At 45.4% G+C, this 17,255-nt stretch overlaps 1 protein-coding gene across 2 annotated transcripts in view; it reads right to left on the bottom strand.

The window, feature by feature from the left end:
• POLI (DNA polymerase iota) overlaps positions 1–17,255 on the bottom strand; it is a 310,209-nt gene that overhangs the window by 155,463 nt on the left and 137,491 nt on the right. For both annotated transcript variants that reach the window (XM_078677262.1, XM_078677263.1), the window contains one exon: positions 11,457–11,635. In XM_078677262.1, coding sequence (XP_078533388.1) covers positions 11,457–11,635 — 179 coding nt within the window. The remainder of the gene's footprint in view (positions 1–11,456; positions 11,636–17,255) is intronic.

Below are 17,255 nucleotides of genomic sequence, written 5' to 3'. Positions count from 1 at the left end.
CAAAATGCGCCTTAAAACCTGCTGCCACAGCAAGCCCTTTTCTTTTTATCTCCTCTCTATCAGGCTTCAAGTTTCCTTTGTTGACAATTTTGAGTCTGAGGTGTTTGTAATTATTGACTTCTTCGACCTTGGTGAAATAAAGTAACCAGCTAATTTTTCTCCTTCTACAACAGTTCATTATTTTGGTTTTCTTGGTGTTGAGTGTCAGGTCGTTTCTTATTGGGTTATCATGGGTGGTGTCTGATCAACACCAAGCCATCGGTATAAAGCAAGTTTGAGATGAGAATAGTGCCAAGCTTCAGGTGTGAGAGTTAACCAAAGCCAGTGATGAAGAAAGTTCGACCAGGAATAGGGTAAAAAAGTGTCGGGCTAGAACGCCTCCCTGCTTGAGCCCACAGAATGTTGGAATGGCCCTGGACAGGTAAGCCTTGCTACCCAGCTTTACTCTGACCCAGGTGTACAAATATAGGTTTTTAATTGCTCTTAAAAGAACTGGTGGTGCGTCCCAGTCCTTTAGTTTGCTCCAAAACACGTTTCAGGTGACACAGTCGAAGGCAGGTTTGTAGTCTATGTAGCATTGATAGACTGGTTGTTTATGAGGCATAAAGCAGAAGGGTCAGTACCATGTTTGTCAGAGTCCCAGTTTTTTTTTTGCGAGCCCCGACAAATTAATAGGGATGATTGAGTTTGCGTTAGCCCACTCGAGGAACCGTTCCAGTAAATTCCCCAAGTCCTCCTCCCATCTGGTACGCATTCTCTCCGGTGAACTGGGGAGTTATTCAATATTTTCCGGTACGGTAATGAAATTTCCTTTTTGTACAAATAATCATCTAGGAGCCTATCCTCCAAGGGGGAAGAGGCTGGGAGATCTGTGTCCTTTGGGATGGCTTGTTACAATGTGTGTCGTATCTGGAGGTATCGGAAGGTCTCAGCGGAGGCAAGTTCATAATCTTTCTGAAGGTCAGCAAAGGGTCTAATCTCCCCCCCACCCACAGATCGCCGACTCTGGAGAGACCAATAAGGTCCCACTTATCGACACCCGGTTGGCCAACCAACAGTCCCAGGCGACTCGAGTCCCATAGTGGCATAGCCAGAGGGATCTTATATTTCTACCCCATTGCAGCTGATGCTATATGCCATAGTTTGACCGTCGTTAAGGTATTCACTGGTGCCTCCTGTGTCCCGCCATAGATGGCCCTAAGGTAGCATACCTGTCTCATGCTATATCTATCCATGCTATAGGCTGGCTCGTGTTGGGCTACGTGTGCCATGGGTTAATCACTATGAGTTGCACTGCCCAATAGTAGTATTGTAACGCTTGAAGTGCAATCCTCCCATCGTACCAACTCTTGACTAATTTGTTCAATGCTATCCGCGGAGTACTGCCATCCCAGAGGAGTGTCCATATCTCGGCTTCTACAGCGCGAAAGTAGTCAGGAAGGACCAAACATGGTGTGTTTTGCAAGATGTATACAAATCGGGGAAGCACCATCATTTTATATAGGGAAGCCGTGCTTAACCCCTTCGGGGCTGATGACGAGCTCAGCTCGTCATGGGCGTAACCTGCGCTACACGGATGACGAGCTGAGCTCGTCACGTAACGCGGGTTTTTTTTAAACGCAGCGCGCAGCGGGAAAACCGCTAGCGCGCATGCGGTTAATAGAGACAGGGGTAGAGTACTTCAATGTCACACATCTTACCGTAGGCGGCGTGAGGGGGTCCAAATTGCGGTCAAAGAACACCGCGGGATCTTTAGTTACATAAATTCTCAGGTATATAAATCCCTCTGTCACCACACGAGCTGTACAGGTTCTGGGAAGCCTCTGACTCGAGGCCCAGAGGACGTATATCAACGATTTCTCCCACTTTATAGTATACCCGGAGTATTTTTGGTACAAGGTGAATATATGAAGCACTCTGTGCAGGGAAGAATATGGGCTGGCCAGATCAAGGAGAATGTCGTCCACGTAGAGTCTATCCTCCCAATCCACTGTCCATTTAAGTCCTCTGATAAGCTGGTCACCCCATATCCACACCACCAGAGGTTCCAATACCAGGGCAAATATCGATAGGGGGCATCTCTGCCTCGTTTTCCTGAGTAGTTTAAAAATTGTTGATCATCCCCCATTTACAGTCACCTGCGCTAGGGGTTCTGAGCATAAGATCAGACCCATGGCAAAAATTTGGTTCTGAAGCCCAATCTCGCTAGGACCGAGAATGAAAAGGGCCATTCTATAACATTGAACGCCTTTTTAGCGTCCAGTGACATTACAACTGCCTCTTCCCTAATACTCTCGGCTCTTCCCAACACGCCATGAAGGCACCTTAGGTTGAGTGCGGTACGTCTACCTGGCATGATTAAAGACTGGTCGGGGTGGATCAACTTATGCATCAGCGGAGCCAGGCAGGTCGCAAGGACTTTTGCGAAGATAGTCACTTCTGCATTAAGCAGCGATATTGGTCTGTATGATGCGCAATCTTCTGGTGATTTACAGTCTTTGTGTATTACCACAATATTGGCCAAACTATGATTTTCGGGCCGCGTCCCCACTTTGACACTTTCCTGAAACATCCGCAAAAAATACAGGGCCGTTGTGGATGCTGTTAATTTGTATAATTCAGCAGGCCGTTGGGGCCCATTGCTTTCACAGCTTTTAAAACCCTGATGGCCTGCAACACTTCCCTTTCTGTAAGCTCTAATTCTAATCTATCTTTATCAGTCTCTTCGAGGCAGGGCACATTAGGGTTTGATAGCAGGTTCTGAGCTGCCACCTGGGTAGTCTGTGTTGACGGCGCATACAATTGTCTATAGTATGCTGCAAAGGCGTTCACTATTCCCCGTCAATCTCGGTTCTCCCTTTTCTGAAATGATTTCGTACATCCATCTAGAAGCATGCTCTCTTCTATCTAGCCATGCCAGCAACTTGCCTGCTTTGTCACCCACCTCGTATAGTCGTGCAAGGTCGCACAGTGTTGTGCTCTGGCTTTCTGCTCGGCTATATCCCTATATTCATTCTGCTTAATTTGTAACCTGTGTTGCCCCTCTAGGGTGTCCGACAGCAGTACCTCAGATTCTAATTTCCGAATCTCCTATTCCACTATTGTAAGCTGTTTCATCCTCCATTTTTTTATGACCAGATATTAAGGAGACTCCCTGACCTCTGATTACTGCCTTGTAGGCCTCCCATAAAGTTCGATTCCATTCTACCAACCCATTATTCTCTTCAAAATAATTAATTGGCATTTTTATTAGGTTCTGCTTAATAGATTGTATTTTGAGATACCATGGGTTAAGTGACATCTGATTCCCCCTGATTGAGGGCACATCCCCGTAGGAGGCACTAAGCAGAGAGTGGTTTGAAATACCTCTTGGGAGGTGGGTCATCTCCCCAAACATTGATAGCTGGTCCACCAAACCGAATATATATAGTCAGCCCTGCCAAGTAGCACGCAACAGGTGTTAGACTAACACATTTCAGTGTGGTGGTCCGCATCACCGCACTGAAATGCAAAGTCACGCGTTATAGCGCCTGTGCAGCTGCCAAGTCGGAGGCTGCTATAATGCACCACAATGCCTGTGAAAGTTGTGGCAGCGAGCAATGCACACTTTTCCTGGCAGGCTAAGGGGGATAGCTCTAGCTGCTGCACTGATACAATGTTGCACATTAATGAAACCCGACAGCATGGAATTACGTCAAGAGTCAGTAACCAATGAGATGGTGTCAGTTTGAGATACACACTTTTATAGGCGGGTTTGCCTTGCCAACTGCAGCGCGAGCGCTCAGCGGGCGGAGGTTGCGATCTGTTCATTTTGGCTGCCCCGCAATGGTGGCTAGATTTGAGCGCACTGGCGTAGGCGGCTGACTTGAACTTGCAGTGCTCTTCTAACAATCATGGCAGAGCAGAGTTGCTGTGCTCGCAGTAAAGTGGTCCTGTGACCCGACATGACACGAGCGGTTCCTCAGCAGCCCAGAGGCAGCACATATAGCGGAACCAGACTGCGGCAGGGCATTGCAGAGGAAGTACATGAGTCGTTGCGGCCATGGCCCGCCAATTGCTGTCGGCTCGGTCTCGCCTCAGTAAGGTAATCTCATAGGCCTAATTGCTAATCCTGGATGTATAAATGAGGCTTGTTACCAGAGTGAAAGAGTGCGTTAGAGCAGACACCATCAGCGGTGATCACTTTGCATATGTTTATGATATTATTGTATATGTGCACATCCATGTAAAATCCCCAGTTGGGGGCGGCACCTACATGAACTTCATGTTTCTGTATGTTGTCTTACAAACGTCTGCCATGGTCACCGGTTCCTCTGTATATTCCAATGGACCACACCAGTGAATTGTGCGTAAAGCTTTATTACACTTTTACTGTAAAGAGGGTGTTATTACCGCTGCCTAACATGACGAGGCATGTTACCTAGCATGCTAATAAACATTCGCTTTAGCGGCGTGATCACCTTCTGAGTTGCCGCCTGCCTTTCCCTCTTACTGTGGGGAACTGTGCATTACACAGAGATCTACGGCCTCACTGTCAGTTTTAAACTATGTTAATAGTCGCTCCCACTATCTCTTTTGGGTCGGGTGAATGTGAGACCAACTGTGGTGCCGGTCAACTGAACTTCTCAGCATGCCCAGTGTCATTAAGTCAGCAAAGCCTGTAGGGACAGGCTGCAGCTGCTCTGATGGTGACTGCCGTCAGTCGGGATCAGCAGACAGTGGGTGGCGTGCTGGATTGGGCGGACCGCTCAGTCACCTAATCATTTTTTTGATGACTTTATTTCTTTTTGAAATAATACAGCCGGTGGCCTGCAATGTGACTTTTCTTGGAGTTTCTTATTGCTGAGATGTGTGTAATTGTTTATATTTCTATGTTTTCCTCGCCTTTATTGCTTGATTTTGCTCGCCAGAAAGTGTCACTCATAGTCGTTGAAATGTCACTCATATTTACACATAAATTAGGAAAATGCCACACATAGCAATCTGAAACAATGGCAGCTTTGTATAGTCTATGAGGGACAAGCTCCTGTGAACACTGGAATGGAAGGTATACTGTTGGGCTGATAGATTGCGTATTTGCCACACTTCTACTAGGCTGATCGCCGAGAGAAACTCCACCACGGATTTCCCTGGGATATCGCTCTGTCTGGCTGGTCAGCGGTCCGATTCTCCATTCAGCACCGTATTACAATCGCCTCCAATGAGCAGCTATCCCTGTGGCAGACTGACTGTGTGAACCTAGGTCAGCGAGTGTGGGGGAATGTAATCTTGGGGGGGGATATAGAGAACCACAATATTTCCCAGTTCCCCGACAATGTCACAAAACTTCGAGTGGGTTGTGCATTACTTTAAGTATTGTGAATTGAAAGGACTTGCGCAATAAGATACTCACACTTTTTGAATCTCTGGTATAGCCTGCATGAGCAACTAGGTTATAGCCCCATTTATTAAGTGCACAGTAGGAAGCCGCTTATATGTGGGTTTCTGTCGCTTAAGGTTTTGTAACACCACTCCTCTTTTGATTTTATCTTCTAGACCACTGTCATTCCAAAAGAGGATTATGAAGCAATTGAGGGGGTCTATCGCTACTCATTTTACAGTGCATCTATAATGTTTGGAAATACGACCAAGGATATAACAATTCCGTGGGAGCCAAAAGTCCGCCCGTAACCCGTTCTGGGGCAATCGGGCAGATGGAATTTCTACAGACTCCTCTAAAGTAGTCTGGGAAATGTCTTGTATTGCAACTTATAAGTGTTTGAGACATGCATCGTGCTTTACTGTCATTACTAATCATATAATGTACCTACGAAACCTAAACAGTCGGCCTTCCACCCACCGGAGCTCCTTCCCCTAAGCATGCACTAAGTTTACCACTTTGTAACGGTTTAGTTGAGTTCAACAGGATCTTAGACAATCCCCTGCCGCTTTCCATTGAGTCACTTTTGTGGCTACACGTTGCTCCAGTCCAGATTATTCTCCTCTGCTAGTAGCCTCTCAAGTGACCCCGGTAGTATTTGTGACTACCATCTATCTACTATCTGTCTAACGTATTGAGCAGCTTTTGTTAAATGACTCACTCCCAGCAAGTATCCGCTCTCATCGGAGGAAGTTGAAGATTCTACGAAGGCCTGTCATTAATGGGTCCATTGTTGACCGTCACCAACTCCCACTCTATTGTCTCCCAGGTAGTCACAATACCTTCTCACTTTTTCGTTGGTGGGAGTTAGTTCTATTGTTTTCAGGCTTCCTCAAGCCATCCAGCCACTCCCAGGCATCCTAGGGTAAGTCAAAGAATCATGTTTACACTCCGCCGCAACTCAGAGCCTGGCTTGAAGCAGCATTGTGTATTTCAGTTCTCTCTCAAAAAGCCACTTTTAAACTTCCAGGAAGGTGCGCCACATCTTATGGACTTTAACCGTGAAATCCGTAAAGAAGGTTTTCGTAGCATTGTCATATTTTAATGGAGGGGTCGAGCGGGCAGTCTGTAATATTGCATCCTCAGTGGGCCCGTTCCACAGAGAAATAGTTAGAGACATCCCGGGGTTGTATGTGTTTGTAATGAGATCCTCAAAAAATAAGTCCATTGCCGGGCCCTGAGCCCTTTCTGGTAACTCCCAAAATGTGAAAATTATTTCTGCGGGCGCACCCTTCATAGTCTTCTAGTCTCTCCTTCAGGGCAGTCGTAGTTTGGAGCTTTCCAACAAGCGCCTCAAGCTCTTTAGTGGATGACTGGAGCGTGGTTATGGAGTCTTCAGTGACTTTGACCCGGTCCCCCAGGTTAGGAAGGTCGGTGTTCATCAGCGCTACCTCCGAAGTGACCGTATCAATTTTTGTTTCAAGTGCTGAGAGCACTCCTTATATCCTGTAGTGTAAGGCCTCCTTCCTCAGTCACCAGCTTCTGGCACTGGTCGTGACCCCTTCCGTTAGACTGTCTACCTTAAGGTTATTAAATGTATCTAACTTTGATTGGTGCTTCACCTTTGTGGTTCACCATCTTACTGTTAGGTGAGCTGTGGCCACTCCTTTCACACCACACCAGCCGGATTCCTTATACACCTCTAACAACTGGTCTGGTCACTGCCGCTCGCCTTTGTCTTATACAGCTGTACCGCTGTCTCACGGGCTGGTTATCTCGTCTTAGACTACCGGCTATCTGTTTATCTGTTGTGAGAATTTAATGCAGGGTCTCTGATACAGAGCCATATGGTTGTTGCGTGTGGCTTTTCATCCGTGGTCGCGCCTCTACTGCCTTGAGCCCCGGACATATCGCCTGTCTATCCGGGCCTCCACAACAAACGTTTTACTGCTCACCTTGCACCTCCTTATCTTCTCAATCGGCAGCAGTCTTAGATTACTGGCTGGCTATTGGCCCCTCATCAGACTCTGATGCAGGGTCTCCAATACCAGTCAATGTGCTCCGCATGTGCGGCTTTTTCAGCGATGTTCGTGTTTCCCGTGTCCTGCACCCAGGTCGTGTCTCCTGTCTGTGCCTCCACAATCATCGCCTCATTGTCAGCCCTACGCCTCACTATCTTCCATAGCGTCCGCGACCTTGCCTTAGTGAGGAGTTGATAGATGGCCGTGCTCACTGCAGGCACTCCCACTCGGTTCCATTCAGTTGCACCTCACAGCGGGCTGTACAATATTCCCTATCTGGGCGTGCACCGATGGCAACTCCTTGATGTTCTGTCTCTCTGCCTCTCACTCATTCGAAGCCAGCTTACAAGTACAGCTGCCGTCAGTGCCTCCTCCCGGTCACGGCTTTCGGTCTTGCTTCCGCCTCACTTGCCTCTCCACTAACCTAGGTCGGAGCAGCCGCACCGCAGTGTATCCTCCTCTCCGCCCTCGGGCAGGTCAACCCGCAGCGTACCGCTTCCGCTGTTTCGGGAGCCGGCTCCTGATATGCGAAGGCTCGGAGATCTACATTCTACTGCCTCTCACTGGGCAGCGCCCTGCTCACCCACTAGTACAAAATGTGAAGTGGTCGGCGTAGTGTTAAATTAAAGATAGAACTAAACGGTGGTCCATTAACAAATTCAGGAGAAACACGTGTATTCCTATGATGGAACCTGAATTTTAATTCATTCAGTGAGTTATGACAATACATACTTCTGTATTAAAAGACATTTTTGACATCTTGACAAGTACACGGTAGTATTCTATACAATATTATACAGTGCTCATAGGTGCAAGAGAGGGAAAAGTAATTGGGGTGGGATAGAATTGATTAGGTCAGTGAGGGACAGGGTAAAGGCGTTGTGGTAAAGGCACAATTCAGTGATATATGGTGGAACCTTTACAGTCTATTATCGATCATAAGTTCCCATATTCAAACATTACACATAGGGCAATAATGAATTCTTTTACAATCCTATAGTGTATGTTTCTAGATAGATATTGTCGACGTTTCGACCCCTATTAACAAAGGATTAATTCATAGTTCATTATTAATCCGAACTTTAATTGGTCCTGTACTGCTAACCAGTCGATATCAGTATCTGTGAGCGTCAGCCGATCGCTCTGCAGATTACGGGTGACTCTGCAGAGCGATCGGCTGACGCTCACAGATGCTGATACCGACTGGTTAGCGGTACAGGACCAATTAAAGTTCGGATTAATAACAAACTATTTGTCCATTGGAATCATCAACCCTATCAGGAAGATTTCCTGTACCTTAGAACACGGCTCTCCACGGCAGCCATCATTCAAGATTAGACCCCCAGAGCCTTCAAATTCTAGTGCTCATACACCAACACTTGTCCTGAGGAAGACCCCAGAAAGGAGGACCAATTAACCCTTTGTTAATAGCACCTATGAGCACTGTATAATATTGTATAGAATACTACTGTGTACTTGTCAAGATGTCAAAAATGTCTTTTGATACAGAAGTATGTATTGACATAACTCACTGAATGAATTAAAATTCAGGTTCCATCATAGGCATACACGTGTTTCTCCTGAATTTGTTAATGGACCACCGTTTAGTTCTATCTTTAATTTAACACTACGCCGACCACTTCACATTTTGTACCTGCTCACTCACTAGGCCACACTTTCTCACGGCGGCCCCCTTCGCCTGTTCTGCAGAAGGGAGCAGTCACTGGTCTTTCAAACTTCATCCAAACGTTCTACGCATTGTCGGGACCACCGGATTGTAACTGGCCGCATGTACAGATGTTTCTTACTGATATTCGGGGTTTCATCAGGAGCTCACTCAGGGTGTGGCCATCTTGGTTGGCTGCTAGCCATGCCCCTCGTACATGCACCACTTTTAAACACTAGGCACCCTACATTGTGGGCTACAAAGCCTACGTAGGCGTTTAACAACAAATGTTTTGAGGTACTTAAATGTTGTACTCATCTAGGAGTTACAAAGAGCAATATTCTATTAAGGTCTTGTCATCTTAAAACTCAACTACCAAAATCTAGCTCAGTTGATATGTGTTTGCTTCAGTTCTTCAGGGCCCTACTAGTAAATAGACATTATCTGTTTAACCCTTTCCGCAAAACGGGCGGGCCGCGTCAGCCGTACGCAGCACTACGAAGGTAGTGCTTGCGACGCCCAGCGGCCGACGCCAGCACTTAACGGGTTAATGACCGTGTATACTTTCAAAACATTTTGGTATGTGGCGCTCAACCTTTAGTTGAGACCTGAAATGGGAATAACTGCCATACATTATCGAGCTTACTCCACACGTAATACATGATTTTTACAACTTTTCTAAGGCTTCATCATTTCTTATGAAAAAGTAAATCAGAAGTGAAATTTCAAATGTTTTTGAAGAAAAATATTTGTTTTCTAAGATGGTTTCCAGCACAATCAATATGAAACTATGGATGAAATAGTGTCTAAACAAATAGGTTTCGTTATTTCTTCATATGTGTAAACATTAAATGATTACATCCTAGCTGCACATTTGTGAAAATAGTGGAAATCCGGTTCTATTTAAAGTCAAACCCTAACACTGATGTAAGAAGATTTTACATGAATTTTAAATCTGGAAATCAGCCTATAGGCGAAAACATCTGGCTCACTAGTAAAGATGGGAGAACGGACTTGGGTTGTTGTACTTTGTTTTGTTGACAACCCTTACCCAGATCTTGTCCAGGAGGTGGAGTTCTGCCCAGCATTTTTCTTACTGTCTCTAATACTCATACTGATGCCCTCAGATTTCCTTCTTCACCTTTTCACACTTAGTTCCTCTATGTGCTCCATTTCTGGTTTTCCTGTTCTCCTCCTTGTCCCTGCTGGATTCCATAGTAGTCACTTCTCCAAGTTCTTGTAGAGCCTTCCCTTCATTTGTGGTTCCCTGATCCCCTGCTCCAGTTTACAGTTTTGTCATTCTTAAGCTCGAGATCTAAATAATTTTCTTGTAAGGTATGATTTCAAAATTTTCTGAACTTTGGTCACTTTGTTTTATCTAAAATCAGTGTATGTCTCCAACTGATTGTTAACATTTTTATAATTTTGTATTACTTTATAATCACATTTTGTTTATTGGATATCTGTTTAATGAAATATGCCAGACGTCACAATTTTATTACATTTTAATTCAACACTCACCATCAATGAAAATATATCTGGTATTATATTTAAGCATTACTAAATGAACAAGATAATATCATGGAGTACCCTTTTATGTATCGTTAACATTTTCTAAATTTCTTTCTACAGCTTCTTACGAGCTTCTTATCTGGTTGTAGAAATTTTGTTTTGCCTTGTAACCAACCACCTTGTTGAATTTGGCTTTCATTGGAAACCACTCTACACCATACAGGATTTGAAACCCAGTTCTTCACCTCACTTATTGCAAACCAGTGAAAAAGGAAGCTCTGTAATCAGATGCTGAATTATCATCACCTCTATGTCTCACCAGATTGAAGGAAGCAGTAGATTTATCAATGACAGTCTACTTGACCTTAAGCCATGTCTCTCGCTCCAAAAGAAGGATGCCAGGTTTTTTCCTTTTTTCTGGAGGTAGTACTGGGGGACGAGGGGATGGCTGAGGTAGAAGGACGGTGTAAGGCAGTGACAGCTCGAGGGTGGTGAACAGAGAATGAAGAGAGGTATCTAGTGTGTGACCCCTTACGGACTCCTCTCCTGCTACAGGCAGTGCTTATTGATGGAGAATCCTACACCACATAAACTGTAGATGGGTTATAAGTGACATAGACAACTTGAGCTTTGCTCTCGTTGTCTACTTGATGTCAACTAGAGCCCTCTGTAAAAATCAGCTCCAATATTGGTAGTTTCTTTTATGCAGTTTTGGAGTCTACTTCGCTATGGATCTCATTGTTATGCAAAAAACTATTTTCCTTTAAATCTAACAATTTAATAGCACTGTGATATTTTACTCTTACAATTCAGTAAAGCATACTTTCAGTCGATAATCATTACCATAAAGAATGAAGAGTGTTTAGTTTCTTAATACAATAAATGGAAGGGTCTCTACCTGGGGTGGGCCTGTGGGTGTCACCGGAGAATTGTCCACTCCACAACTGAGCATCTGGATTCTCTGAGCAATGGAAGAACCCAGCTCCTTTTCAAGCACTGCAAGTGGAAAGGTCTGAAGATCAGGTAGACTATGAATGCCCAGCAACTCAAGCCGCTCACTTGTTTTATATCCAATACCTGAGAATATGAAAGCACTTAAAAGATTGCATAGCAATTTTACACACATTACACAGAGCAAGCAAACAAAGGGCAAGGCATTTAGTATTTATTTATGCACCCTAAACCAACTACATGCCTTCACAAAAGCCTTATCACGATCATTTTACATTTCTAGTTAAACTGCTGCACTATAATTTGTGGAGTAGTGTAGTGGTTACTGTTTTTGCTAACCCTTATGCAAAGTCACCAATGATCCTTAATTTGGATGCTGAAAGACTGGAAATCGAAGTGATAAATGATTGTTCAGTAATTAGCCAATAGAAAATAGCCCAACCTAAACATCATCTCCTACGCCGACGACACCCAGCTCATCCTCTCCCTCACCAAGGACCCGCACACCGGCAAAACCAACCTCCACGAGGGAATGAAGGCCATCGCCGATTGCATGAGGCACAGCCATCTGAAACTAAACTCAGACAAGACGGAGGTCCTCATCCTAGGTTCCACCCCCTCTGCTTGGGACGACTCCTGGTGGCCGACCGCACTGGGAGCAGCTCCAACACCCACGAACCCCGCACACAACCTAGGATTCATCCTCAACTACTCCCTCTCCATGTCGAAGCTGGTCAACACCATCTCCTCCTCCTGCTACAACACCCTCCGCATGCTTCGCAGGATCTACAAGTGGATCCCGACCAAAACAAGAAGAACAGTGACCCAAGCCCTCGTCAGCAGCAGGCTAGACTACGGCAAAACACTCTGCGCAGGAATCCCGGCCAAACACCTGCGACGACTACAACCCATTCAGAACGCCTCAGCCCGACTGATCCTCAGCGTCCCCCGTCGCAGCCACTTCTCCCACCACCTCAGGGACCTGCCCTGGCTCCCCATCAACAAGAGGATCACCTTCAAACTCCTCACCCACGCACACAAAGCACTCCACAACACCGGACCAGCATACCTGAACCACAGACTCAACTTCTACACCCCCGCCCGCCAGCTCCGCTCTGCCAGCCTCGCCCTGGCCGCCGTCTCGCGCATCCAACGATCGACCTCCGGCGGCAGATCCTTCGCCTTCCTCGCTGCAAAAACCTGAAACACCCTCCCCACCCATCTACGGCAGACACAGGACCTGCTCACCTTCAGAAGGCTCCTCAAGACCTGGCTCTTCGAGCAATAGCACTCTGGTGAATGAGGTATTTCAGAAGAGTGTTCATGTCAAGGTGCGCATGGGGAAGCACAAAATATATGAAAGGATTTCAAGATAAAAATATGCCCCCTTTAAGACAATCAGCAGTTGAAAGGTAACTGTTCTTAATAAAAAAAACTTTTGGGGAGGGGTTGGTGTACTCCATGACTGACCAAAAAGCCGGACATCCATTGTCCACTACGAGTATTCCAACACAGACTATGCAGATACTTCAGATGGAGCCTGAGAACTATATTTCCTGCATAGAGGGCGGGTGCAGAAGTGACGAAGGGGAAGGTATCAGCCACAAAAATAACATTGAATTTTGGAGGATAGTCACAAAAAGGGGATTGTCAAAGGCAAATCATTTTTACAAAAGGAGATAATCTACCCAAGGGAGATGGCGAGATACGAAAAAAGAGTGTGGTTCTGACAAAAAGGGGATTATATACAGTGGAGGAATTTGACGACCAGATTACACCCAAAAAGTAGAATAGAATATGAGTAGAAAAGCAAGAGTTATTTAAAACACAGTTTACCACAAAATGTGAACAATGAAAGAATAAAATACACAGATGAGTTTCAATCAGCCACATACGGGTTTAAACAAGCATTTGCAATGCAATAGGTCTCGCATTAGGAAAGTTTGAGCTATTGGTATTGTAAATGACAATGTTTTTATTTATGTTTTGTTTTTGAAAATAGCGAAATTAATAGCTTTGTCATTTACAATGCCAATAGTTATAACTTATGCAAATGTGACACCTATAGCATTTGTAATGCAATATGTGTTGTATTTACGTGACTTACATGTATTGATATTACAAATAACAATGGCTTTTAATTTTTTTTTTTTTATTAATACTTAAATAAAAGTTATTGTAATTTATAATGGCAATAGCTTAAACTTTTGTAAATAACTTTTGTGAAGATTATGTTAAGTGTATTTTATTGTGACGAAAATCCAAGAACAGAAGTGAAATATTAACATCTTTTTGTGACATTTGTAATAAAGCTTGAAACATTGAGAGAACATATTTGAACCAGGTGTTGTTGAATGGTTGCACAGATATATGCTGTGGTGGCGCTGAGTGATGTTGTGATGGCAAACGAGTGATGCTGTGGCGTTCAGTGATGCTGTGGTAGCGCATAGTGATATTGTGGCGCCCCTGAGTGATGCTGTGGTGGAGCCCAGTGATGCTGTATGCTATGCTACGTTTTGTTTTGCTATCCTATGTTTTGTTGTGTTATGCTATGCTATATTTTGCTATCCTATGCTTTGATTTGTTCTGCTTTGCAGTGTTTTGTTATGCTATGCTATACTATGTTTTGTTATGCTATGCTATGTTTTGTATGCTATGTTTTGTTATGCTATGCTTTGTTATGCTATGCTATGTTTTGTTATGCTATGCTATGTTTTGTGTTATTATGCAATGCTTTGTTTTGCTATGCTATGTTTTGTTATGTTATGCTATGTTTTGTTGCGTTTGGTATGCTATGTTTTGCTATGCTATTATATGTATTGCTATGCTATGTTTTGTTAAGCTATGCTGTTTTGTTGTGTTTTGCTATGTTTTGTTATGCTATGTGTTGTGTTGTGTTTTGTTATGCTAGGTTTTGTTATGTTATGCTATGTTTGTTATGCTATGCTATGTTTTGTTATCCTATGATTTGTTTTGTTATGCTATGCTATGTTTAGTTTTGCTATCCAATGCATTGTTTTGTTATGCTATGCTATGTTTTGTTGTGTTTTGCTATGCTATGCTTTGTTATGCTGTTTTGATATGATATGCTTTGTTTTGCTATGCTATGTTTTGTTGTGCTATGCTAAGCTTTGTTTTGTTATGCTATGCTATGTTGTGTTGTGTTTTGTTATGCTAGGTTTTGTTGTGTTTTGTTATGCTATGCTGTTTTGTTGTGTTTTGCTATGTTTTGTTATGCTGTTTTGTTATGCTATGCTTTATTTTGTTATGTTATGCTATGTTTTATGTTCTGCTATGTTTTGTTCTATGTTTTGTTCTGCTATGTTTTGTTCTGCTAGGTTTTGTTATACTATGCTATGTTTTGTTTTGCTATGCTTTGTTATGTTATGCTATGCTTTGTTTTGTTATGCTATGCTATGTTGTGTTGTGTTGTGTTTTGCTATGCTGTTTTGTTTTGTTATGCTGTTTTGTTTTGCATTCATATGCTTGTTTTGTTATGCTATGCTATGATTTGCTATCCTATGCTGTGTTTTGTTATGCTATGTTTTGTTATGCTATGCTGGTGAGGGTGTGCGAGGGTGAGTGAAGGGGTGAGAGGGCTTTGAGGGTGAGGGGGTGTGAGGGTGAGTGGCTGTGAGGGTGAGGAGGTGTGAGGGTGAGGAGGTGTGAGGGTGAGGGGGTGCGTGCGGGTGAGAGGATGAGTGAGTGTGAGGGTGAGTGAGGTGGTGGGAGGGTGGGGGTGTGTGAGGGTGAGGGGGTGTGTGAGGGTGAGGGGTTGGGTGAGGGGGTGTGAGTGCTGGTGAGGGGGTGTGAGGGTGGGTGAGGGCGAGGGTGTTGGGTTGTGAGGGTGCGGGGGTGTGAGGGGGTGTGAGGGTGATGGGGGTGAGGGGGTGTGTGAGGGGGTGTGTGAGGGGGTGCGAGGGTGAGGGGGTTTGAGGGTGAGGGGGTATGAGAGTGGGGTGTGAGTGAGGGTGTGAGAGTGAGGGTGTGAGGGAGGGTGAGGGGATGTGAGGGTGAGGGGATGTGAGGGTGAGGGGATGTGAGGGTTAGGGGATGTGAGGGTTAGGGGATGTGAGGGTGAGGGGATGTGAGGGTGAGGGGATGTGAGGGTGAGGGGATGTGAGGGTGAGGGGATGTGAGGGTGAGGGGATGTGAGGGGGTATGAGGGTGAGGGGGTGTGAGGGTGAGGGGGTGTGAGGGTGAGGGGGTGTGAGGGTGAGGGGGTGTAAGGGTGGGCGTGGGTGTGTGAGGGTGAGGGTGGGTGAGGGTGGGTGAGGGTGTGTGAGGGTGAGGGTGTGTTAGGGTGAGTGAGGGTGAGAGGGTTGTGAGGGTGAGAGGGTTGTACGGGTGAGTGAGGGTGTGTGACTGGGTGTGAGGGTTGCTAGAGGCTTGGGGACGGGACTGCGAGGACCAGCAGCCCCGTAACACCCTACAGCTGCTGACTCTTGCTGCCCCCTTCCTGACTGTATATAATTAAACCAGCCTCCCGCTGCGCGGTTTGCGCACAGGTTTGCGCCGGGAGAAGCCCGGGACAAGGGCGAGGCCATCTGTGGCCGTCCGGGGCCGGAAGAGGCCGGGCTGGGCTACCCCCCTAATCTCTCATCAACTGAAACATATACCCCAAGGAACTGTACTCCATCACGACATTGTTTGGACTTTTGATTTTTCTTTGGCACCCTATTGCTATAGCGGGACCTTTTTTTACCTGTAACTGTTAACATCTTACATGTCAATGTCTACTCGGTCAGGGAAGGGAGGGAGGGGGGGGGGGGAGGTTATGTCAGTGGCACGCTCGATCAGTTCATCACTCGGGCATACTCGGTCTTTGAAAAGGAAATTGCCATTACCGAGCATCGTCTCTCCGTAGAGGCTCTGAACCGTAAGCATTCCTCCTTGGGGCCGCTGTCGTTGGCAGCTTCTCCTGCCAACATTGATGAGCCCCTACAAGGTGCTAACACCGCAAACACGCCGATTAGCCCAGGCAGTACTGAAGCTAACCTGGAGAGGCCTATTGCGCTAGATTCATCAAATCAGTCGGATTCTCCGACTGCACTGGTGCCGGCAGTTGCCCCTAATAGCGATTATGGGGGTATTAGCAGTATTATGCCACTTCAGGGAATCTCAGTGCACTCAAAGATGGCGAATACGAGAATTGAACCCACTAAAAGAAAGAGAGTTGGTAGCGGGTCAAGGGGGGGATGTCACAAAACCGCAAAGAAGTTGAAATTAAAAACACACAGCGTACATGAAAATGTGTTGGGTTCAGGGAGATCAGAGAAATCTACTCATACTCCAGAAAGCAGTGAATCAACTCTTGCTAATCCTCCCCACTTGCCCGAAGCCACTTTCGTCTTCAGGCTCTGCAAATGACACTCCTCTTATTGCTCATATTGAGCATATTGTGAAGTCACTTATACTCCCGGTTCTCGAAAGGGTAAAAGTACTGTCAGAGAGATTGGAACTCTTTGAACAAGGGACACTTGACAATTTCTTTTCCCTAAAGGCTCTAATTAAATTGCACTCTAAAAATAGCCAGGACACATCAGAACAGAAGTTAGTTCCCACACACACAGGCGATTCTGCACCTGTAACTTCAAAAGAAATCTCTGGGCCCCGGTGTAGAACCAACACTCCAGTGATAGCCACCACTACTCAGCAAGGTAGAAAATCTATAAACCCATTACTGGCCAAAGGGGATAAAGGAGCCCCTGAAAGTGCACACACACAGAGCCGGGAAGTCGATCAT

This window comes from Lissotriton helveticus, chromosome 2_1 (assembly GCF_964261635.1).
Source record: "Lissotriton helveticus chromosome 2_1, aLisHel1.1, whole genome shotgun sequence".
NCBI classification, from domain to species: domain Eukaryota; kingdom Metazoa; phylum Chordata; class Amphibia; order Caudata; family Salamandridae; genus Lissotriton; species Lissotriton helveticus.
This window is presented reverse-complemented; position numbering and strand designations above follow the sequence as displayed.